Raw genomic sequence first — 25,692 nt, 5'->3', positions numbered from 1 at the left:
TTTCTGCCCTCCACAAATGTTTAAACAGTCCGTGACAGAGAAAAGCAATATTACATGAACTTCCTAACACCGAATCGAATGCTGAGGAAGTCGCACTTTTGAATCATGACGATCTGCAGTTGCGTCTGCTCTGCACAAGCCCCAATATGGCGGCGCCCACAACAATGTCGGGGAACGGAGTGCCGATACTCTAAGCGCAGCTCATTTAGTGGCTCTATACTCCGTTTCAAACATCGCGTGCAACGCTGGGAAAGCTACTGAAGTAGTGCGCATGAAAAAACACACAAAATTGTGTTACTCCGCGAGATTTCGTGGACGAGCGGTACAAGGCGCTGCTCCGGCGATGCCGACAGCTCGGTGGCGGTGGTTCGAATCCACTTAGGGCGCAAAGATTTTTTTTTTTTTTTTTTTTTTTTTTTCTCGACCGATTTTTTGTGCAAGATTGTGCGTATTGCGGAAGTGCATATTTCAATTCCTCTTTTCTTGTTGATTTTTATTCATAAGAAGGTAGACTAGGGGCTGGTGTTCCGCTTGAACTTGCGCCGGCCTCGTCAAAACGGAAGAACGGTCGAGATCCAGGGCGTCTCTATTTAAAGCCGTTTATTTACATGGTAGCGTGAAAATCAGAGAGTACCTTGAGAGTGTGGTGGACGGTCCTTTATATAACGAATATTGTGATTAGGGGCCCGCACTGCCATTGTTCAGACGGCTTGGCATTCCCTCACGTGATGTGACTTCATGGAAGTTTCCTTCAGAGTCAGAATACTCGCCGGTGTATGAAAGAAGTCATCCAGACGGCAGTATCTCGGTGCTCTGGTGCCGGCGCCCACATGAACCGGGAGTGATTCACAATAGACGCGTACACAACACACGGCACTCGAGATAGGATCGAGTGTTGTTTCCTCTTCGAGGAAAGCAGGGGCCTCGGAATACAGGCACGGGCATGTGCGTCGTTTACTTAGCCGACCAAGGTTAAGGTGCCTCAGGCAGACGGAGCCGACCATGGTTACGGTCCCGCAGGCAGAAGAACCCAGACACTTCGGAATGCAATCACGGGCACCGCCTGCTGTAAGGTCCCGCAAGCAGACGGAGCCGTAGGCACGATTCATCACCGACACAGTTCCTTCTTGAGGCTTGTTTCACTTTGAAGCCATAAGGCCGATTTCAACACCAGAAATAACAGGTGGCAGTTCACAACACTGTCCGCGTGCTCGGAACTTTCACGTTACGAGGTCTTCGCTTCGGGGACGCCACCTTGCCAGACACTCCGGTGTCGTTACTGACCGTCTCCAGGACCTCACGGACCGACGTCTCCGGGAAACACGTTCTTGAACTCGCGTACACGTTGGCGATCACCTGCTTGCACTTTTGCGAGATCTTCACACAACGAATCTTCGAAAATATCCGAGCAGGAAAAGAAAGCTTCCCGCGTAAGACGCCATCTTCACGAAACCGGCGAGGCAGGGGCAGCCGCACAACCCGAAAACCCGAAGCGAGTGCGAGTGCCGCACGAACGAAAACGGAAAATAATTTGGAGTAGTTTACATTATATTTTCCTTTTTATTGAAAAAGAATTGGTGTTCCCTCGAAATCATAACGCCACTATTAGTTACTAGCTCCAAAGATGTACACTTTTCGACTTTTTTTTTTTTTTTTTCAGGGGCCGCACTATTTTGTGGAGCGAACGTAGTCGCGGTCGGCTGTGCGAACCGGCGCGCTAGCTTTGACTACATTGCACGCTATGTTTGAAACGGAGTATAGTCTGATCAATCCCAGTTCATCAAGTTTGCGGCGATGTCGATGATGTCAGCTGATCTTTTTGCTTTAGCGCTCCGAGCTAGCCGTTAAAAACTGTAAATACGCTAAAACTAGCACACATTGATTTTTTTTTTCTCATGGTTTTTATAGAAAGCCGACAGTATAAACGGTGTTAGATATACAAAAATATGTTTATTGAAGACAGTTTAAAGAAGCGATGCAAAATTGTGCAAAGCATAAGCATGTTTATCTGAAACAAACGCTATTTAACGAGGTGTGTTCTAGCTTTTTGCCACTAGAGGATGCTGCAGTGCTAAATTCGTTTTGGTTTCGGTCTCTAATTGTAGATCCCACCACCTCCCGACGGAGAGTGGTGAAGTCTACGCGATATCGCGGCATTTCATTGGTGGAAACTCAGAACGCTCCGCCACCAGCCGGACTTGTTTTACTTCGGTTCTTAAGGTGAAAACGGGTATAGGGTGTTTTCACTGACGTGATTTGGTCCACCATTTTGTTGTTGTGAGCTGTCAGGCGTGTGCCAAACTCGAGCATTCCAAGAATTTGCATGCCCCTCAAATGCGTAGAGCACCAGTGACATCATCTCAACCAGTTACGATGTGACCCTTCAATGTAGTAAATTTGTTTGAAAAAACAAACTAACAACAAAATGGCGAATTGACGTCATGTGCAAACAACCGTTTTATCGTGGGTAGCGCCATTTTGAGAGCGAGAGAGAAAAGGGGAAAGGGCTACCGGCGCTTTCCTCCTTTCTGATTGTGTAGAAAGAGTGGAAGTCCCGGATGAGAGGCTTGGCCGGCGTTGGGCGTGTGCAGTGCCCCAACTTCGTTCGCGCTTTCTTCTACGTTTCAAACTCCCAAACTTAATTAGAGCCATGGTCTTTGATGGCGACAGTCCCCCGGTCATCGGGACACCATTGCTGGGTGATAGGGTGCACGAATAACGACAGAAAGCGTCGAATACTGTCCGAGGACCTATGTAGCTTGCATGGAATCCGGCAAGGCAAGTACGGCTGGAATGTTTTTAAGCTCCATTGCTTTCCGCATGACTGGAAATGATGAACCATACATTTTTGCTTGCAATGGACCTATTTCAACGTAGCCGCTTTTAGTTGTAATCAACAAGCGATACACGAAACGGAAACCTCAATTAACTTTGTAAACGCCCGGAGCTGCTACATATCGTCTTGCTGTGCTGTTTTTATCTTCGTGTCCCTGTTCTTATATTTCCTTGTGAATGAACGACGAAGACGCTCTAGGTGTACTTTTATCGAACCGCAGAAAGCCTCGAAGCAGCCACGAATTATTTTACTATTTGATGCAATATTTTGAGTACTCACCTCCAATTTCTATGGCTGGCACGTTCGCTGCCGCTGTTCACCCCGTCGCCACACTGGCGGATGCCATGACTCAAACAAAGAAACGTGCACACTGGGCTCGAAAACGCAGATCGCAACACACGAGACCTTCCCTGCAGCGACTATCAAGCGCCTCAAAGCGCCTTAGTCAACGGAAACAACCCACCAGCGGCACTCCAAGGAGCGCTTTTGCCGGCTCTCTGGTATCGGGCAGAAGTTGGCGATTAAAAAAAAACAATAGAACTACGTTTTCAACAATTTCCAGCCTCACCCGGCGGCGGAAATAAGCCTTCAACTAAGTGTTGTAGATGATAAAATCGATTCAGTCACCACTGCAAATTATCACTATTAAGATAAAATTAAGTTAAGAAATTTTACAAGCTGAAACAGCAGTTATCATGAGAAAACTCGCACGCTCATTGCTAGCGTACCCCATGTTCATCGGCGGTACAGCGTTCGGTGCGCGCTCCATTCACGAAATGTTCCGAGCGAAGTCGAGAGGATGGCGTTGAGGAAACGCCTTTTCGGTTTACGGACGCAATCCACTGCCCCCGGAGACAGGGGTCATGTGGAAAGCGATGGAGTTGAGACATTGCAGCCGCTCTCGCCTTGCTGGATTCCTTGCAAGCTACATATGTCCTCGGACAGTATTCTATGCTTTCTGTTTTTATTCGTGCACCCTATGACCCAGCAATGGTGTCCCGATGACCGGGCGACTGTTGCCATCGAAGCCTCGGGCTTTAATTAAGTTTGCGAGTTTAAAACAGAAAAAAACCGCGAAGTTCGCGCACAGCAGACACCCAACACCGGCGAAGCCTCCTCATCTCGGGACTTTCACTCTTTCTACACAACCAGAAAGGGGGAAAGCGCCGGTAGCCCTTTCCCCTTTTCTCTCTCGCCCTCTTTCAGTAAAACGGTAAACACTCGACCCCAGGGGCAACAAACCGTTTTCGAGCCCAGTCACCGAGTTTGAGGCTAGACGCTCACCGGCGTCCCTCCTGACCCTAACCGAGTGGAATGGGATTTCAATAGGCGCAGCCTGCGTAGGTACAGTTTCAAACGCTGCTGGCGGCAAAATTCTCGTCTTTTCCCGCTATATTTGGTGTTTCATGGTACGTGTATTTTCCCGAGGACATTGAAAAAGCATTGTTCCACGTTTAAAAAAAACACAAAAAGCAAAAAAAAAAATTAACTGTTTTGTTGGGTACGCGCGCGACAGAACGAATGCGACTGGAATGTATAGTTCTAATTATTTTTTTTTTTTTTCTTACGATAACGCCGCGGGATTCGCCGCATGTGAAACGACAAAGCGCTTTGCTGTCAAATATAAGTTGCAACAGAAGAGGGCCGAAAGGCATGCATTCTTCACGCTCACAAATAACGTGTTTCCGGATGGACAGGACACGGACATACAACTGAGGAAGTGTTAACATTCGAACAATATATCGTACGTACTACACGATGCAGCGTTATCCGAAAAGAATTTATTTGAGAAAGATCTCAAATAACACAGTCACAGTCGACGGCAGTCTCATCTTGACGATCGGACGGAATCCGAGATGACTTCGTTTTGGGGAGAGCTTCCTTTTTTCACAACTGCACCAAGGCAAAGAAACGAACGCGACTGACCCGTTTCCCACCCTAACCCGGACAACTATTTTTGGAGATGACTGAGGATTCTACGCGGATTATCTCTGGGAGGGGGGAGAACAATGTTCGCAAAATCGCGTCGAGGGTCGTTCGACGTCTTTCACTTCCTTCGTTTCCCGTGAATGCCGAGCAGAAAAGCTTGAATGATAGGCACTTACCAGCCTTATTTTTCACAATGGAAGATAACATAAAAAGGGTGCGCAGCACGCATAAAAAAATTAAGTGGAAACTTTCAAGAGAGCCGAGAAAACGTCGAATGCAAAACCGCAAAAACGTAGGTAGAGAAACGCGCTGAGCGGGTCTTCACAGTCCCAGAGAGTGGCAGAAAATTTCTAGCTGATAGAGGGCGCGAGACTCGCACCAGCCGCATCAGCATCAGCAACATGGCGGCGGCCTAGGAGCGTTTTTTTGGAAAGGGCTAGGGAGGAGTGGAATGGTTTCGGTTTCGATCCACACGTCGACAAGAGATTATACACGGAGCGTATCTCATGTTTTCCGGTCCCGAGAGCATAATTTTTGGTCTCTAAACTAACCTAAATGGCTAGACTTCAAAGCTTTAGCACAGGCCCGAGACGTGTAGCTTACCTTAACACATGCTTGTTGTATTTTTGTACTTGAGCCTTTCTGTTAGCGTTTCGAGGTATGAGAACGAGCCAGTGCTGGGAATATCGACGCTGCGAGCTTGGGGATCTTGCTTGCGTAAGAGTCGCCGAGCTCTAACAACCAATAAGTATGCGTACATCGAGCTCGCACCTTTATATTGGTATTGTTGGCCAGGAAGTTTGTTTGTTTTGTGCAACCATAGACAAAATATCTTTTTTCAGCTAGTTTTTCTTAATACGCCTGAGTATGCGAGGTAGAACTCAGAGGCGCCATTGAAAAGCTCAAATCGAACACACTTCTTATCTCTTATCTGTACTGACCCGCACCACTGCACGAAGTGAAGTCCCCACCCGCTTGCATTCTACTAATTTATTATCGCGTATGCGCATAAACTTTGGTACTCCTGCGAGAATGCGGCTTGCTTTTCGCCCAATGAAGTAACAAGAAGCGGACGTTTGGCAAACAAAATATGTATAAGGCTCAAGGTGACCACATTTCAGTTGTAGTTCACAGCTACTAGACGGGATTATTGAAATTAAGCTCAAAGATGCAATCGTGGGGTTAAAGGGACACTGGCTGAGTTTACATGGATGCGATCGTAGCGAATCGAATCGAGATTAACCGCCTATGATTGGGTAGACGAGGAAGGGAAAGGAGGATCGCGGGCCCGTGACTGGTCACATCTCGATTCGATGCGCCATGGTCGCATCCATGGAAACGTAGCCATTGACAGGGTATTTATGCTCGCCGAGGTTTTTAGTTTCACGTGACATATGAGAGCTCAACTACCCAGAACAGAATTTGCGGCTCGAAATTCGGTTTCTTTCCACCCGAAAACCGCCGATCAAGAACTGGCCGGTTCGAGTCTCGCTCACTCTCTTTTTCGCGGTCACGGGCCGTTTTCTAAGGTATCGATGCGACCACCAAATTTAATCAAAGTCGTGGGTCACTGAAGGCACACACTCAATATTAAAAATAGAAAAAAAATATGAACCCCATTTTTTGTGGCTTCTAAAAAGCTGTAAATAAGTTGATTGAAAAAAAAAGTTCCACAGACAACCGGAAGCATTCTGTGCGTTCGTCGTTTCGCCTATCGTGGGACTCGCGGAGACGGTGATGGCAGCGGACGACGGGCGTGGGACCTCTATTTCAGAACTGTCGTTCGCGGTACCGGCGAATTCTGTCGACCGTTAAAAGAGAAATTTGGGACTGATCAAAAGAATTGGTATTCATCCCGTACGACACGGTCGGCCACCAAGCCGATTTGCATGAAGACGTCGCCGAGCCGTCGCTCCCTTCTCGTGGCTGAAGACATCGCTCGCGCAAACGTCAAGCACGACGTGTCTACTTCGAGTTGAATATGCACGCGTACGATTTCTTCACTAGGTGCGAATGTCCCCAATGCCTGGTGCTTCCCGACTTCGACCCGGGAGTGCTTTTTCTAGAGAAAAATCGACAGCAAGCTTTCCAACTTACAGTTACCGGCTGAATTATTACTAAGGAAAGAGATCCACCATTGAAGAAATGCTGCAGTAGCTCAGTGGGAAAGGCGTCCGGTTCACACGCGGTAGGACCAGGTTCGATCCCCCGTGGAACTTTTTTTTTTTTTTCCAACATTTTCCGATGCTTACATATCTTTTTTTTTTTTTTTTTTTTTACAATCATCACTGAAGAAACAAAAAAAAAAATAACAAACAAATGTTCCGGGCGATACTTCGCTGAAATAAATGGTATGGGATTTCCGTTTTGACACCTCCGCACTCCATGTAATCACTTTCCACAAAATGCAAGGAGCCTATAAATCAGGTAGCGTCCGCTTTCCGAGGTGCCCGTAACTGTTTTGCAGGAATAGCAGCCAGCCATTGGTCTCGATCCCGTTGATCTTTCGGAAACTCTGTCGCACAATGCCACTTTTTTTCGGATGCAGGACATGTGAGCCAGCTCTTCACGCAACATCTTGGGCGTATTCTTTTCGGAGCCGATCATGGAAATTCACCAAGGGCACTCACTACTCATCTCCAACTCCTCAATGTACAAAACAACTCATCTTGGAGTACAGAACAACGAGCGGAACAAACATAACTGCAAGTAATCGCACGGCGAGCAGTTCCCGCACGCCGCATCGCACGCCGCATGTCGTGTCGTCTGCTACGGAAAGGAGAAAGAAAAAAAAAAACGCACGGTCGGGTGTAGCACGCGACTTCCGCCACTCGCTCTCTTCTCTCCACTTCTCCAACCTCTGTCGGGTTTCGGTTTCGGTTTCGAGCAGTTGCGTCTTTTGGCTTTATTAAAAAAATACGCTACTCCGTTGCAAAATATTAATTGGGCAGTCCTCCGACACCATGATGAAGCGCCTGGCAAAAAAATAAAAAAAAATTCTTTGGGGGGTGTCAGTGTCCCTTTAAGTGACTGAGCCACGTCTTACTACGTTTGCATGCGTACGCAGAATATCCGGTGTTTCAGGAACCAAGAAAAGTGCCTCAGTCTTCGTTTTCTATCGCTGGCGAATGAAAAGTCAGATAATCGAAAACGCAAGCAGCACATTCGGTCCTGGTGTGATGGCATGAAATGAAGCTGCTCAATCGAAACTGAGTGGCCAACTAGTTCCCAGAGTTCACTGTGTGGTATTTCGCCGCAATGGGGCGCTTCAATTTTGGAAGAAGCCTCAGCCAGCAAGGACATACGCACTGATAGACGAATGCCATGACGTTGCGCTTTGGGTGCTGCGTGTTTAGCCCCATTCCACTAAGATTCCAAAACTCGTAATTGTGGGCAGACTTTCCAAAGGGGGAATAAAAAAAAAAAATTAGCAGAGAAACGTTTTGAAGTGTCTTCAGTGTCCCTGCAACATGCAGAATGCAGACAATGGACTTTGTGACCCAGTCAATGAAAGCAAAACAGCCTACAAGCTCAAATATTTTAATCTATGATACATTTGAGATTATGGAACATTGTTATTATACAAAAATCCGGTGCTTTTCTACAAAACAAACGGTATTACACAATCGGAGCGGATAAAAAAAAAATGACACGCCCGCACCGGAGACACTTGTTTTTGCAACTATCAACATGGGGATGAAAAGGCACAAAAGGCAGTATGTTGTGTTAAAAAAAAAAAGTGATAAAACCGCAGTATGTCGCAGCCCCAAGAGCCAATGACAGCCACCCAATGCTCTGCTCAGACTCTGGTAGACAGCTCACCCTTGGAAGCCTCACAACAACCACCCCTACGCACAACAGCCGCCACTGCCAACACTGCCTGTGTAAGACCACGCCCAACCAAGCTGCAGTACTTCAATACACTAGCATCCCATTAATAGAGGAACTCCAAGGCTCAAGGAAATCAAATAGAATTGTAGCTCGCAATCAAGAGGCCCAGAAATCCGAGTGTCATGCAAAGCCTCTACAGAGAAGCGCTATACTACACAGTGATTGCATTCTTATGATTCTCAAGAGTGCTCCATTGTTAGGCAAACATCAGAGAAGAAAAAAATTTGATAGCCACCACATAACCATTCCCAAAACTGTAGTGTTAAATTTTCTTACGAGTATATCTTTCGCACATGTGTTAGTGATCCGCAAGGCAAAGTAACGCAAACCAAGTTATTGCTCTCTACAATTAAACAAAAACCCAGTAGGAATAGCAGAACTCAGGGGAAAAAAAGGGGGAGGGGGACAGCCCTTGCATTCCTTACAAAAATGCACAATATTTACAATACATGGGCAAAATTGTGCTCGCCTTCATAAAACCACTCCTAGTCAGGCATGCCTCGAAAACCTTTTGTCACGGGGTAACATTAGGGTAAGTAGAAAACATTGCTTGCAAAAACTTGTAATTACACCTGCAGCTCAGCATAACCAACGATGTGGCCAGGATAATGAAAAGATTGAGCATCGTGAAATTGCAGTTTACGTATGGCATTATAAATCTCTCTACCCCCAAACCTTTCAAGTGCAACGCAGGATTGTAAAACTTTATCGGCGTAGAGGAACATAAACCCAAAAAACGTGTTCATGAAATTAGACCGACCACACAAAAATATTAGCACTTTGAAAAATCATTCCTCAAACTGAACGCGGATCTCCGCAGTCTGTACTCTCGAGACGCTTAAATAGCTGCATGGTGCGCACAAAATATTTACAGAACCCACGTCAGCTTCCCAGAACATACTTTGTACAGGTCAAATCGCACAGGACCACAGATATCTGAATTCCAAAGGCCTTTGAAAATGCACGCTCCCCCGACATTTGCCTTCAATTTGAACCCTCCCAAATGTTGGTGGACCACCAGACAAAAGCAGGTCTCAAAGCACAACCTCAGCCTTGCCGTGAACAAAGAAAACAGAAAGGCTAAAAGAAACAGGACAACACAGACAGCTGCAAGGCCCCCATTTTCTCTTTTCCAAGTCTCACCTCCAGTACGGCCACAGCAGTTGCACCGCAATTCCGCACCCACTTCACAAGACATTTGCAGTGCAGCATTCGAGTGAAAACGCACAATCTGATATGTTTAAGAGACTAAAACGTTCTAGCAGACCTGCTCCAGAGTAGAGAAAACTGAAAAGGTTTTCATCTTGAAATAGACATGTGCTGGGATTTAACATGCCAAGCTGCTTCCAGTTTCTCGTTGCATCTGAAGGTCAGAAGAGTGCTGGAATTCCGGACATCTAATACTGTGAAAGTGTACCAATCAAGACCATTTGCTTTGGTGTAAAAAGAAAGGTGAGGGTAAAATTCAAGATGAACAGAGGCACTAAGCCCAATGCACTCTATTTGCTTTGCACCTGGAGCCCCATAGCGGTGCTGGCAAATTACAGACAAGCTTCGTTACAGAGACAAGCTCAACGCCATGCACACAAGCAAGCGCCACACTTCATCGCTAGTTTCCAATCTGCAGTTCCGAAATTTGATCAATGCCGCTATTTGAACAAAACTGTAGGACAGAAAGTCAGCTACACAAAAGCAATGGACAGCTACACCAACATTAACATTGGACACACTGGGCTCAAGTGAGAAGGGAAAAAAAGGCACACTCGATATACAAATTAATTTAATTGTCAGTGTACTAAATACAGAACAATCATCCAGAATGTCAAAGCCACGTTTAATTAAGGTGACAAAACAAGCGAGCCTTTCTACAAACCGATGGAATCAAAAAAGCATCTGTCTTTCGACTAGCATTGTTACTGGAGGAGGACCCGTAATGCGGTTTTGTGTCCCTCGCATTTCTACACCAACTTCTTTACTGAAAATCGAAGGAATCGTGCAAAATGCAAAGGAAAGGATCTTGGAACACTGGGACGCGTTCAATTCACTTTTGTACTCCATGCACAGCAGGTAGGCTCAGGCCACTGCTAACGATGCAACAAAGACCCAAAGGGGCCAAATCGACACATACTATAATGAGAAACGCACTTAAAAACTAAATAAAAGCACACAAAATAATTCCAAAGAAAAAGTTTGCTTCTATACTAGGCAGCAGGCTACCTTTATTGTTAGGCTTCAAATTTTCTTCCATGTTAGATGTGCACTCCCAAGGCAAATCCAAGCATAGCAGCACCTAGTACCCCCAACTTCCTCTGAATCCGCACGGCACACACACATGCCCTGAGCATTCATACACGCCGTCTGGCCCTGCAAGTTGAGCTAGCAACGCACAGAACAGGTTCCAGAAATTGGCACATCAAACGTACACTAATGCATATTACATGCATACACACAGATGTGTATATAGTATATGGTGTGGGCCCCAGACAATGGTACATATTAAAACCTCCAGCCGCCAATTTGTTTTTCATCTTTCCTGCAGCCCAGCAGCAAGCAACAAGACTCGGGTGAACACAGAACCTTAGGTTTGTGCTTCTCTAGCTTGTGAAACTTTGGAATGGCTGGGTGTGCAACTACAGCCAAGTGTAAGATGGTGTGAAATAAAGGAGCCCCCCAGCCAAGAGTGCTTCAAACTGAAGCATGCAGACGGCCATTTGCAAAACCCCAAACAAACGAGAGCTAACAAAACTCGTTTAAAAAAAGAGCCGCCCATCACAAGCACCGCCGCTGCCAGGGGAAAGGAACCCGCCCCCATCCGGCACGCAAGAGAGAGGCAAGAGCGGAAGGGTCACCAGATCACGTTCTCGTCGCGCAGTTTAATATGTAGAGCATAGAACTCAAACTGTATACCTATAGATGTATACATAAGCAGGCAGAGGCTCTCACACAACTACCCTCGCAACGCCGTCGTCTGCACCCGCATTGCAGGCCTCCCCGACGGAGGTCCTTGTGTAGCAAAAATAGACATCTGTGGTGGGCCCCTGACCACTCCCAGGCACTCGGGTCCCGTGCCTCTTGAAGAGGAGCCCCGCTCGGACGGCAGCAAAGGCAAGACGACGAGAGACGGGGAATGCTAGGAGTTCTGCAGCAAGCCGTTCATCTGGGTGCCCGGCGGTGTCGGGAAGGCCGGCGACACCATGCCACCGCCGCCACCCGTGGCCGCCGTGGCCGCTGCGTTGTTCGAGTTGCGCAGCACAGAGTACACGTCGTCCACCTTGCTTAGCTTCTCGAAGAATGGGATCAGGTCGCGAAGCTCCGTGTCCGACATGTCGTCGAACCACGACCCCACAGGCACCTGCGACGCACCCACCGCCCTTGAACAATCGGGCAATCAACGTCCCAACCACGCCACATTTTACCTCGGCCTCAGGCACAATCGGTTTCCCACATGGTCTTTTGACGACGTAAGCTCCATCTATGAGCATAAACATTCTAGAATACCAAAATTCACTATTATCACGCGTGGCTTCTCACCTTGTTAAAAAGACAACCAAACATTGCGACACACCCCTCTCTGGAACAACGTTTGGTCGCATTTTTCATAGAGAAAAAGGCCAACCACCACTGTAAACTTGGGTTTTCTAGGATGCATAACACACAAATTGAGGCTGCGTCGTAATGACCATCTCAAAATCCACTTTAGTGCCCCTTTAAAATATTCGTATGCAATAAAAGATGGCCAATTTAAAAGGAAACTACAGCGTTCTAGAAGAGGAGTGGTGGAAAATGTGGCGCGCACTCCATGAAGCCTCCGAAGCGGATGCCGCTGTGTGGCACTGGCTCAGTTTCCCCAGGGAGTAGTGCTGGCAAGAGGGCGTCGGCTACTCACGGCGCTATGTAGAGATGTTTTAACAACAGCACACCCGTTTATACAGCATTTTATAAGCTTTGCAGTCGTCAGACTGAAGAAAGAGAGTATTTGAAATGCTTGAAAGGTGCATGCAGTGGCAATGTGTTTCTTGGTGTTCAACATACCACAAAAGGCAAGCTTGAAACACTACACCCGAAAGTAGCTCCAGAGATTTGGCTAAGGTGCTAAGGTTCAGAACTGGTCGTTATGAGTTATAAGCAATGTCCAGAATTTTTTATGAAAAAAATTGACCGCATCTCCACGTGGTGATTGATGTTGATTGGGGCGAAGCTCTGGTAGTGCTTGTCTGTGTAGACGCTGAGCCGCAGCATGCCAAGCTTTTCGTTCGTTTTCATCCATGTGAGAAAGAGAATGTGTGGTATGGAACGTGGTTATATACGCATTTGAGCATTTGACCGCAGCACCCTCTCGTCTATAAACGTTGAGCCAATGCATGCCAAGTTTAATGCAATTATATATGCGATTGACCGCAGCGCCCTGCCCTGTATAAACGTTGAGCGGCTACATGCAACGTTCCATCCATGACAGAGACCTCAGCTCTTGAGTTACTACCACATCTCGGAGCCCCCTACTCGTCCCGCAGTCGTGGCCGAGTGGTTAAGGCGATGGACTAGAAATCCATTGGGGTCTCCCCGCAGAGGTTCGAATCCTGTCGACTGCGCAAACATTTTCTTTTTTGCCTTACACGAGCACATGAGCACGTGAGCTCACGAGCACGAGCACGAGCACCAGCCAGATCGATGTGAGCACGGACGCCGGACGGACAAGGCTAGACCCTAAGGAGCTTCGCCCTAAAATTGCCCACTCCTTGAAGCAGATGCTATCGACGCCAATGCATTTTTGAAGCTTATATTCTGTTATAAAATCGGATCCCCGCAGCTAGCTTTCGATCCATTCCGACGTAGATTGAGGGTTTGGTGATAAGAAGTTTATTATTGCAGCGAAAAAAACAAGGTTGGTATTTCTCTTTAGTTTACGTCTGCCTGCCTATCTCCTGCAAGTGTTTCGAAACCAATGTAGTGCTCATTTTACTGGATTCCACACTTGATGACTCGAATAACCAAACTTATTTGCGAGATTACAGGGGTTAGGGTTCAAATATTTACGGTTGATCGGGCCACTTCATTACATCCTCAAGCGTATGGATATTTTCTAAAGTTTCACTAACAAAACAATAATCTGCATGCGTATCGTTAAAGGTTGGGCCAATGGGCAATATTCATTACATGGCACGACGATTAACCAAAATTAAGGTTTATGCTGCAACAGTCACACTGCTACTCACATTCCCCATTTAAACCTCAATTAGGAGGCAGTGCAGTCCACAACTTCCTTATACAACTGGTGAAACTGAAACACAAAGGGTTCATTGTGCGCTAAACTGGGATGAATAAATTGACCGCAAAACGTAAGCTGCTAACAATATTCATGACGAGTATATTGGGAGGCTTCTAGCGCACCAAACCAACTGACAGCAAAGTTTGCTGGTGCAAAGGAAGCACCTGTGCGGCAAGCACAGTGAAACCCACTTACTGCATTGTCTGGGTGGAAGATGTAAGACGCCGGAGAGTTGTCAATGATCACCACCCTGTGCAAGTCTCGCCCTAACCTTCCGAGGTCCTGCAAGACAGCACGCACGGGAGAATGCACAAGCGCAATTTTAAGCATGCCATCCAAGTGAGCCCAAATCGTTAAAGACCACCTCCCAAGGAGTAAGCCAGTCTTCAACAATAAGGCCAATGACTCCAGTCCAACAGTGTTAGCAGACAGTGCGAATGGCAGATTGCCTTGAAGCTCAAGCACGCACACAAGGAAGGTCACAAGGCATGTTAACAAAGCGAGGAAAGTCTTCTTTAACATGTTCTCGCCAAATGCTAAAGTCAGAGTTTCTGAATGCCCCTCTCCAGACTCCGAATGTTTGGTTAACGTGGCGAGACTAAAACAGCAAGAAAACGTCCTCATAAATACCAACTTGTATGTGTATTCCTTGTAGCTTACGTGATACTTTGAAATGATAAGCTGATGCTTTTCCACCTCACAATGTTGAACACCAAGATAGCGACCCCCTAGATACTACTCTCCTCGCTTTGTTTACACGGTGAGTGACCTCCCTTGTGTGTGCGCTTGAGTTTCAAGGCAATCTGCCATTCGTACTGTTTGCAACAACCGGCAGCAGTGGCATCCGCCAACACTCAAGGAAAAATAAAAAAGAGCTTGGGACAGTACGACTTTCTGAGAGGTGAACGCACGCAAACGAAAATCTACCACCCTGTCGGTTTTCCCAGTCTGGACGGAGATTATCTTTGCGGGTGCTCAGCAGCGGATGCTCCTTGTCGGAAGCCTTCTAGTGTTGCAGGGGTTGGGCCTGTCAAGCCACTTCGGCCTAATCTTCGCGACATCATGTTCTCTTTTCTTGATCTTTTCTTGTTTTGGTGTGGACAAATAAACTCACCTGTTCTTGAAATTTTGTGTTGTCCGTTTCTTTTTTTTTATTTTTTATTCTTTTTAGTTCCATGGTTTTAAGTTAGGACGACTTTCTACGCTCTCCAATAGAGCAGCACTGTTGTACAGAACTGAGTTGGTTCTAAAGAACATCTCCTTGGAGCCAACATCGTGCAGCAAAGCCTCTATAACGAAGACAAGCTAACTCAATTTGAGTGAAGGTTTGTAGTAGGTTTTCTTAATTGGAGGTAATATGCTACTCACGCCTTTTAGATGCTTATGGGAGCAAGGAAGAGCCTATAGGACATTCTCATAATTGATTGAGTGCTGACGTGCACTGGAAACTAGGGACCCTCGCTACAAGCATGTGGTAATGCAATACATGCTAACTTGCGTCAAAATTATACTCTCAAAATCTTCTCAAAGGTAGCATGCATGGCTACACCTCATGCTTCTGTCACTGCAGACACTTTAGGATAAAATTGCCATCAATTTTCAAGTGAAACTTGGAGGGAAATCCAGCAACGGACCAGTCAAGGCATTCACTGACTAAAGTCAACCCATGAAGCTTCCAGCGAGCACCAATGAAAACATGAAGCCAGCCAACCACGCCACTCCTCTACGCCTACATATATGTCATAGCATTAGCTGTGATCATGTGTGCTTGTGAGTCAGCAGAACAAAACAGAGCGTCAAGTTAGCTACTACCGTATTTTCCAGTGTACAAGACGCGTTTTTTTTTTTTTACTTTTTTGTTGGTGCGAGTGATACAACAATGTGACTTCTATAAGATTTTTTTTTCTGTCGAGGTGCGATGCTTTTTTTTTTTTTTTTTAATATGCCGCGCGCCATCTTTTGTAGAGCACCCTAACTACGTAGCCATAGGTGGTGTTTCCCCCTCCAGGAGGTACTGCTGGCACTGCACTATTTTGACTCAGAATGCGAGATATTTTAATTTTTGTGGTTTCCCCGAAGTGGCTCAATGTGGATAGGCAAGGCAGTGAGAATAGAGCTTCTACAGCATGTTATTGATGTTGGCTAGTTCAGCCATGGTTCCGTATTCTTGTGCTTCAGTCCAATAACACTGAAAAGTAAGGGGGCTGGTACACACGCATTGCAGAATATTTTCTCACGTCTTTCTTGGTTTCCGTTTGGTGAGCAGTTTTTTTGTGCCTTGCTCCAGCCGTGCTGCTACATGTAAAAAGAAGGATTGTGGATAGCCAATCTTTTAGAGGTACCAAGAAAAAGTATGTCCAGCTTTATCTTTTTGCCTGCGCATCTATGCTCGCGCCGTCTCCGGGACTTGGCCTAGCCTAGGCCTAATGCTCCAAAGCTTGATTCGCAAGTGTCTAGATCTTTAACCTTTCAATCGCTCGAAATGCTTCCGATCAAATAAAGTCGACTACCCTCTCATTTTGCTAATTTTACGTCCTTTTGCTGCGAAACACTCTACTCCCCCTGCCAGACAGCACCATACTGTGGGCATTTCTCGCGAGTCGAAATGCACGTCAAACGGTACGTGCGATCTAGCAATTGTGCGAATCTTCGATTTCGTGATACCAATGCACGTGAACCAAAGAACTCATCGCGAGAACCATGCAAAAGGGTGCGACTTATAGAAAGGTGCGACTTATATACCAACTTTTCCACGAAAGCTGCTCAATATATGGATGTGCGACTTATACAAGGGTGCGACTTATAGTCCAGAAAATATGGTATGTCCTATATAAACATATATCCTAAAGCTAAGGTTCTGTGTTTCTTTATAAACCCGAAAAACTCCGAAAAACACTCGCCAGTAAAATTTTCGTCAATTCAGATTTATTCTATCAACTCCAAAATTCAATGTCCGAATGCAAAAAAAAATAATGATGGTATTTTACAATTAAATTTAGTCAGAGCACAGTGTCAATGGTTCAAAGAAAATGCCAACCCGGTTTCCTTTCAAATCTTGGATCCTCGACAAAAGGCTTCTTACTTATCTAGGTTAATTCATGACCTTGCAAGATGCCACAGGTAAATGCGGTGACCTCGTCAACTGTGGGAGTATCTGTCGGAGCAGACGATGTTGGGACAGGAGCACGCGAGAGTGTGTCAGCTGTTGCAATCACCTTACCCAGTGTAGCGTGGCTCAAATCGGAGTCATTGTGACGTCCCGAACCAAACCGGTACACGTGAGAAGACACGTCACGCCTCGGCTATATAAGCCGCTGCCTTTCCTGAATACACCTCTTTCATCGCCCGATGTCTGGCCCGCTTACATGGTGGCAGCGGTGCCCATCCAGAAAAACAGTCGAGATGTCGACCCCGTCAACACTGCAACTACAGCTGCCGCCCCCGAAGCCCTTGGACACCTCAGGCAACACATGGCTTGGATGGAAAACGTGGAAGAGTGAGTTTGCATTGTTTTCTACAGCTACGTAACTGAGCAAACAACCGAAAGAAGTGCAGGCAGCAACGTTACTGGTGACTATTGGCGAAGAAGGCAGAAAAGCACACAACAGCTTCAAGTTTGAGACTGAGGAGGGCAGAAATGATGTTAACACCCTGATTCGTAAATTTGAGGACTTCTACAGACCGGCAATCAATTTGACCTTCCAGGAATTCCGCTTTGGGTCAAGAGATCAGAAGGAAGGTGAGTCGTTCAGCGACTGGTTGACAGAATTTGGAATTCTAGCAGAAAACTGTGAATTTGGAGAGCTACAAAAGCATATGCTATGCAGCCGTATTATAAAGGCTTGCAGAAGAAACTGATAGCAGAAAACCCGAGCTATCAGAAGACAGTCGAAATGTGCCGCATTCAGGAAACAGCAGTTCCGTGAAATAAGTGAATCGGCAGAAGCCGCGCACGACACTGCAGTGAACACCGTCGCAGCGAACGTTGAACCCTGCAGTAGGTGTGGTTACACACTGCACCATGCCCAAGCTTGTCCCATGCAAGGAAAATCGTGCAACAAATGTGGAAGGCTGAATCACTTTGCTCAAGCGTGCAAGTCGTCAAAGACTTCGCGAGCAACCAAAGAAAAGAAGGCGAACAAAGAAAAGAAAAATCTTCGGGGACTGCGCGTAGGCTTTATCTATCAACAGAATCCCAACACACCAGTGGATCGCAACCGTCGAGATAGAGGGTCAGCCAATGACTTGCAAGTTGGACACTGGTGCAAATTGTTGCGCTGTTTCGCGGCATGACATGACAAGGCTCCCGGAAAAGCCCCAGCAAGCCTGTAACGCTACGCTCACTGCATTCTTCAATTACAAGACCATTTCGCAGGCCAAAGTAATGCTGCTGCTTTCCGCAAACAACAAGACACACGAAGAAACATTCTTTGTAGTAGACCAGAATGTGCCGCTGACTGTAAGTGGTATAGTCGCCGAACGTCCTGTGTTTATACGCCATGCGCAGAACGTCAATCTCGAAGAGCTTTACCCGCCAGCACAACCCTTTGCGGATGTCTTCAAGGGACTCGGACAGCTGAAGGACGTCAAGTATGCAATGAAACTCAAGCCCGGCAGCGTGGGTGTCGTCGTGCCGGCTAGAAGAGTAGCCGTGGCTCTTCAGGAAAAGGTGAAGGAGCAAGGCGTCATTGCAAAGGTAAACGAGCCAACAAAATGGTATAGTCACATGGTCACAGCTGTTAAAAAGGACAAGATATGCATCTGTCTGGATCCCACTGCACTTAACAAAGTGTTGTTGCGCGAGAACTACCTGATGCCAACGCTAGAGGATGTCGCTCGGCGGCTTGCTGAGGCCAAGTTCTTTTCCGTATTTTGGCAAATCCAACTCACTGAGGCTAGCTCTGAACTCTGCACGATGAGCCCACCGTACGGGCGTTTTCATCGCATGCCCTTTGGGATCGCTTCTGCGCCGGAAATCTTTCAAGCCGCAATGCACAGACTGTTTGAAGGGTTGCCTTGTGTTGCTCTCGTGATGGATGATATACTACTGTGGGGAAAAACGAAAGAAGAACACGACTATAACCAGACTCTGCTTTTGACGCGGTGTCGCAAACACAACCTGAACCCCAAGAAGTGCACCTTTTGGCAGCGACAAGTCCACTACCTGGGACACGTCTTCACAACGCAAGATCTGTGCCTCGACCTAGAACGGGTGCACGACATCCTGCAGATGCCGGAGCCAAAAAACTGTAAGGAGCTTCAAGTTTCGCTCGGCACAATGAATTTCGTGCAGCGCTTTATTCCCAACATGTCAGTCTTAACATCGCCGCTTCGGACCCTGCTACGTAAAGATATAGCGTGGGTCTGGACGGAAAAACAGCAAGAAAGCTTTGAAGCATTGTGACAGGCGCCGGTTCTTTCCTACTTGGACCCAAAAAGGCCACTCACGCTCTCGGTTGACGCCAGTCAGGTTGGGGTTGGCGCTTATCCAAGACGGCTACCCTATCGCTTTTTCTTCTCGCTCACTCACTGACTCGCAACAGCACAAATTGAAAAAGAGACTGTGATTGTGCACACAAAATTTCACAATCTTTGGCCAGGCAAGTGTGACAGTGGAAACGGATCACCGTTCCCTAGTGCCAATTTTCAATAAGCTGTTGCATCAGTGCCCACTGCAGTTGCAACGCATGCGATTGTCCTTGCAACGCTATCCTATCAAATTGCAATACAAGCCGGGCAAAGAACTATTCCCAGAGGATGCTCTGTCATGGTTCCCCAGAAAAGCCAAATGCAAGAAGAAGCCAAACAGCTTCGAGTGAATGTGCTTGACTATGTTTCAGCTTCCGAGCGACATTTGAAAGATCTACTCGCAGCTACCAACGAAGATCCTGCGCTCGTCAAGCTTCATGACTTCACTGAAACGACCTGGCCAGACAACAAGCAAGCTGCCCCAGAAGCGCTTCGACCATACTAAACGTACCGAGAGGAGGCACACACACAAGATGGTCTGGCATTTCGCAGCAACAAGGTAATCATACCAAGCTCCAAAAAAAATCGAAATCATGCATCTTTTTCATGCGGCTCACACGGGAACGAAAAAGATGAAAGCCATGGCTTGACTGTAGTGTTTTGGCCAAACATGTCTGCGGATATAGAGCAGTTTTGCATGGCATGCAAGGTTTTTCGGACTCGTAAGCCACGGAACGCCAAATGGCCCTTCTGAGCCATGACGTCGGTACGCTGCCGTGGGAAGTCATGGGCCTAGACTTCTCCTATGGTGGCCGACAGTTCGCCGTCATCGTCGACTTCTATTCCTTTTTTTTCTTTTTTTCTTACATTCAGGAACTACAGCGCACCACCGCGAACTCGGTTAAGACTGTTCACGGACCACCACTAAAGTTGGTCTCCGACAACTGCCCACCATTCACCAGCAGAGAATTCTGGGATTTCCTAGAGGAGCTAGACATTACCCACAACTCCAGTCCGTATCACCCACGCTCCAACGGCATGGCAGAAAGAGCTGTACAGGAAGCAAAGAAGCTGCTTAAGATATGTTCCCTTAAAGCTCCCAACCTTAATTTGGCTCTAATGAAGTGGCGGAACACCCCTCGGGATGACATTCTTAAATCCCCTTCGCAGAGATTGATGGGAAGGCAGACACAAAACCTGCTTCCCGTGCCCACAAGCCACCTGGAGCGACTACAAGAGATCCGCCAACGGCAAAAAACGATACTACAACCACGGCGCCAGGGACCTGCCGACGTCACGAAGACAGCAGGTCATGATCTACGAACAAGATAACATGGGCTCCTACTACCATCCAGAGACAAGCTAACACGCCTCGCTCGATGATCCTGCAGACCGAAGACGGCCGCGAAGTCCGCCGCACGACGCGGAACCTCTGAAGCCTCTGGCCCCGCACGACGCAGCCCCTGCCACAGCTGGGGCGCCTGGAGCCTCAGAGGCCTCCGACGCTCTGGAATGTCGAACAGCCTCCAGAACCTCGGAGAAGTTCAAGAGTATGTCAAAAACCTCGTCAGTACCCTCTGTCCGAGAGACATTCGGATGGAGGGGAGATGTAGCGTGGCTCAAGTCTGAGTCATCATGACGTCCCGAACCAAGCCAGTACACGTGACAAGACACGTCACACCTCGGCTATGTAAGCCACTGCCTTTCCTGAATAAACCTCTTTCATCACCCGACGTCTGGCCCGCTTACACCCAGCACATAGACTATATTGAAGCGGAACCGCATCAAAGTATCCTAAAACGCTGAAGCCGCTGGGAAAGCGCGTCCAATGCAGACTTGCCCAGCAACGTGACCAAGGGTTGGTGGTCTGTTTGAAATGTGGCCTCCAAGCCCACGAGGTCGACCGAAAACCTTTCTGCCGCCCAGATGAGCGCCAACGCCTCCTTCTCAATTTGTGCGTCTCTTGGCTGGTGTGAGACGCAAAGGCTGCTGGTCTTTGCTGGCCGTCTTGATGGACCTGCAACAACACTGCCCCAAGGCCGAATGAAGGAGAGTCTGCAGACAACACGGTATGCAGCTGTGGGTTGTACTTGGCGACATCTGTGGTCAAGATGATGAGCTTCCCGAGGGCTTGTAACGAATGCTCTCGTGGTGGACCTTAAGTCTTGCAGAGCAGTTCCTGCAAGGGTGCTGCGACAGTTGCAAGGTCGGGCGAAAATCGAGCAAGGTGGTTGGCCATACCAGCGATGCATCGTACATCCGAGACACCCTTCGGTGCTTGAAGATCCCAGATCGCTTGCCGTTTCTTCAGGTCAGGACTTATCCCGTGCTCGCCGATGGTGTGTTCGAGGAAGTTAGTTTCTTTGACACCAAACCCACACTTTGCCGGATTGAATACGTAATTAACAGTGCTAGCCGTATGTTAGGATACCTAAAAATAAATTTTTTCCTCGCTCCATCTTCATTAAAACTAACCATGTACAAAACCCTAATCCGTCCAAAATTGGAATATGCTGCTGCTGTGTGGGACCCCACTCACTCGTCACTAATCGCTCATGTTGAATCCATTCAAAACCTCTCAGCTCGTTTTATATTGACAAACTATCATCGCACTGCCAGCGTTACTACCATGAAAAATACTTTGGGTCTGCCGTTGCTAACTCATCACCGAAAAATCTCTCGTTTGAGTCTTTTTTAGAAAATATTTTATCAAAATGTTACCCTTCGTCATAAACTAATTACTCCACCATTCTACATATCTGCATACAGTATAGACCACTTACAACGTAACCGCTTATAGTGCAGGACCGGGTATAACGCGGCTTTTTTAAACCACCGGTTCGCCTCCCATAGTACTCCATGTAATTACATACCGCTTAAAATTCAGGCGCTAAGGGAAATACCGGTTATGGTGCGGTTTCTGCAACAGCCCGGCGACCGCGCCGACTGACCGACGCAGAGAGCACGCTTCCCTGTGCGACACTAGATAACGGCGCGAGCCGCAAGCGGCACTCACGGGGCAAGGAGGTTGCTCGAAGAAGCGAGGAGAAGCGAAGAGAGAGGCTTCAGTTGCCATAGCGACGGAGGGACGCACGCACGTGTCGTTCACGTGCGTGCGTCCCTCCGCTGCGTTCGAAACAACCGCAACGACAGACCAATAGCAGATCGAGGAGAAGTGTTCGCGCGCGTTGCATGCCGGTCGCGGGCCGGCTGCTTCTATCCGCAAACATGGCGCCGGTTGTGATCGTCGACGTACGTGGTGGAAGCTCATCGTGCCGCGTAAAAGCGCTATCCTTGACTGTGAATTTTCGTTGTGTGTTGCTATGATAACCCAGCATGTACTAGAAAGGAAGATCCACCTACTCGTGCGGCCATGTTGTGGCAGCACTCTCAAGACGGCAGAAACGCCCGTGTCGTTGTGTTTGTTTACTTCGACTACAGTGGTGATTTCTAAGCGTTTGTGTTTTCGAACATCGCCCGGGTTTCTTATTTGGAGCATTTCATGCCTGTGCTAAAGTTGAAGGTATTACTGGCGCGTACCGTATAAAGGATGCGAATTTTCACGCGTTTTCATCACCGGAGAAAAGTGATTAGGGTTAGCAATCCTGAACGCTCGCAACGTCCGTCCGCAACCCGCGACGCAGTTAAAAGTCTGCGCCAGACAAAAGTCGCTCATTTCTTTCAAAATGTGTGACACACTTGAGAGAGAAGTGTACTAGTCTGGTGAAATAAAGACTTTCCTCAAACCTTTATTTCTCATCTAATAAAAAATAGTTTTACAAAGGTAAGCTGTCTCATGGCATGTATTTTGGCTTGAAAATTTTTTGTTTTGGTTATAGTGCGGTACCGCTTACAGTGCAGATTTTCGCGACTCCCGCGACATACGCTATATGCGGTCTACACTGTATAGGCAAAATGAAGCGCTCTCGCAACACTCCACCGCTCATTTGGGCAAGGTCCACACACAGCCACACTTGCCCCAATGGCTTCAGCACAGGAACAATACCAGCGCACCAGGCTGTAGGCTTCTTCACAGGCCGGATGATTTCCTGCTCTTCCATTCTCTTAAATTCTTCTGCCACTGCATCCCGTAAAGGAACTGGCAGTCAACGGGCTGTGCTCGAGGCGTACGGGACAGCCGTTGGATCCAGCTTGATTGTGTACGTGCCGGGGAACGTTCAAAGTCCCTTGAACTCCTTTGGAAAACGTCGTTGTCACTCTGGGCTGCTGCTTGCGACGCCATCGACGAACGTGACTATGCCCAGAGATTCCATCGCTGGGAGACCAAGCAAAGCAGAACGTAAAATCTTGACTACGTAAAGCACCTGCTCAGTACCCTGTCGTTCCATCGGAGCTCGACACAGAATTTTCCCAGGACGTTGAGACGCTGTTCTCTGGGGCCTGTCAAAAATTCCTCTGCCTTTCCGAGATGACGCCGAACGCCGCAAAATGACGCTGGCACTGCCGATACTTCACCGCCGGGGTCAATCTTCGCTGACAAGGGCACACTGTTGACAGTTACTTCAGTGAACTGCGACTTGTTCCCGTCCGGCTTGCCAATAGAGTCGAGGAACCAGGTGTTGCTAACCTGCTGGACTGACGAAATGGAGAGTCTATTTTGGTGACCCTGCTGCGGTTTCTTGCACACCCTCACGAACTGTCCGTAGTTGTTAAAGTTGAAACATTTCACACCGGATGCCGGGCATTCCGAATGAGCGTGGACCTTCTGCCCGCAAAAGTTGCAAGGCAAGCTGCCGGTGTGCAAATGGCCCTTGGAGCTGTCAAGCCACCTCGAAGGCTGCTGTGTATGTAGTGCTCGGCTTGGAGCATTGCCTTTCTTTCCACAAAACGCTGCGTCCAAGTTGGCATCGTCAGCGTCTTGTCGCAGCGAGGTACTTGCTGTTGGCGATGGACAGTCTCCCGAAGCCGCGCCTTCGCCACAGCTGCCTTGAGCGTCAGATCGGAGTCCATTTGAAGGGACTCCGTGAGAGACTTGTCGCGAAGCCCGAGAATGAGGCGGTCGCGCACCATGTGGTCTGCGAGGTCGCCGAAGTCGCATTACTCCGCTAGCGTTTGAAGAGCAGATGTGTACTGATCCACCGTTTCTCCAGTCTCTTGTATCTGCTGGTGGAAACAAGCGCTGTCGTAGACCACATTGTGCACTTGCTTGAAGTGGTCGTTGAATCGCGCTCGAACAGTCTGGTAACTTGTCACAGCCGGAACGAGTTTTCCTTGCCTGGCGTCCCACAGTACAGAGAAGGGTGCACACTTGCACGTGTTCGGGGCCGAGTCCGGATGCCAGTCTGTAGTCTTACAACTCCTGGATCCAGTCAGGCCAGTCTGCTTCCTTTTGGAAGTTGAACGGGTTAGGTGGGCACACGGCGAACCCTGACAATGCCGACGTGACAGGAGCGGGGAGCTCGTCGGGCATGTTCGCATACTTTCGGCAAGTACTGGCAATTCACTCGAGGCCCAACTTCTGACACCATGTGCTGTCAATCCTAGGCCTAAACGCTAGCTCTAAGGCATTGTCCCGTTGAGCCCCCGGGGAGAGAAACGAGCAGGCACGACCGGCCGTGACGGAAATGAAAAACACCCTTGGCGTGGTGGCGCTCCAGGCTGCAGCACACATGGGTAGAAAGAGCGCGGGCACTGCAGACGCGACACTATTTGTGCTTGTCAGAGAAAGGAGGGGTTGTGTTTGTGCAAGAGTGAAATGTATGAACAGTTCTGCACAGCTGCGGGCTAAGGTGATGGAATAGGATGGGATGGAAACGAGCTTCCCAGCGACTACCTAGAGAACTTTTGTGTTTTTAAGGAATCAATGTGTATTGAAGCAACCCCTGTTTGCAAGTTTTGTCATGGGATAGATCAGTATTGCCAATGGCAAGGGAGCCAATGCCAAATCCAGCTTAAGAAATGTTATTTGATACAAGCGCATTCTTTTGAATTGAGCCCATGTTTGGACACGGATATAATTTATTTTTATTTTTGAAAAATAGGAAACACTGCAAAATTAAGCTCCGCATTTCTGAGAATAGGGAATTTCACAAAAATAAACTCCGATAAACTCTCAATTTTCAGAAAAAAAAAAATAAACCCCAGAAAACAATTTCCAAATCTGACGAAAAATAAACTCGAAAAACAGGAAACTCTATTTATAGCTAACCTGTCCCAGAATCCAGGAAGGCAAAGACAGGAAAGTAAAGTATAGAATCAACCCCTTGAGCCTCCAGATCAGACATATGAGAAGAGAGAAACTGCTGGCCATGCAACTTGAACAGAGCACACTGCACTCAAG

General features: G+C 47.7%; 1 protein-coding gene across 3 annotated transcripts in view; it reads right to left on the bottom strand.

Annotated features, from left to right (window-relative positions):
* Positions 1–8,289: 8,289 nt before the first annotated feature.
* The window catches only part of LOC8035684 (carboxy-terminal domain RNA polymerase II polypeptide A small phosphatase 1), an 81,626-nt gene continuing 64,223 nt past the window's right edge, over positions 8,290–25,692 (bottom strand). For 2 of the 3 annotated variants that reach the window (XM_029974303.4, XM_040503780.2), the window contains exons 7-8: positions 14,118–14,204; positions 8,290–12,008 (exon numbers count right to left, since the gene is read on the bottom strand). In XM_029974303.4, the coding sequence (XP_029830163.1) occupies positions 11,787–12,008; positions 14,118–14,204 (309 nt within the window). In that variant the 3' untranslated portion in view covers positions 8,290–11,786. Of the gene's footprint in view, positions 12,009–14,117; positions 14,205–23,104; positions 25,011–25,692 lie in introns of those variants that run through there. The other variant, XM_040503782.2, reaches the window with a different exon arrangement.

This window comes from Ixodes scapularis, unplaced genomic scaffold (genome assembly GCF_016920785.2).
Source record: "Ixodes scapularis isolate PalLabHiFi unplaced genomic scaffold, ASM1692078v2 PGA_scaffold9__187_contigs__length_104089568, whole genome shotgun sequence".
In the NCBI taxonomy this organism is placed as follows: Eukaryota; Metazoa; Arthropoda; class Arachnida; order Ixodida; family Ixodidae; genus Ixodes; species Ixodes scapularis.
The sequence above is the reverse complement of the archived record's forward strand: the minus strand, read 5'-3'. Positions and strand labels throughout refer to the sequence as shown.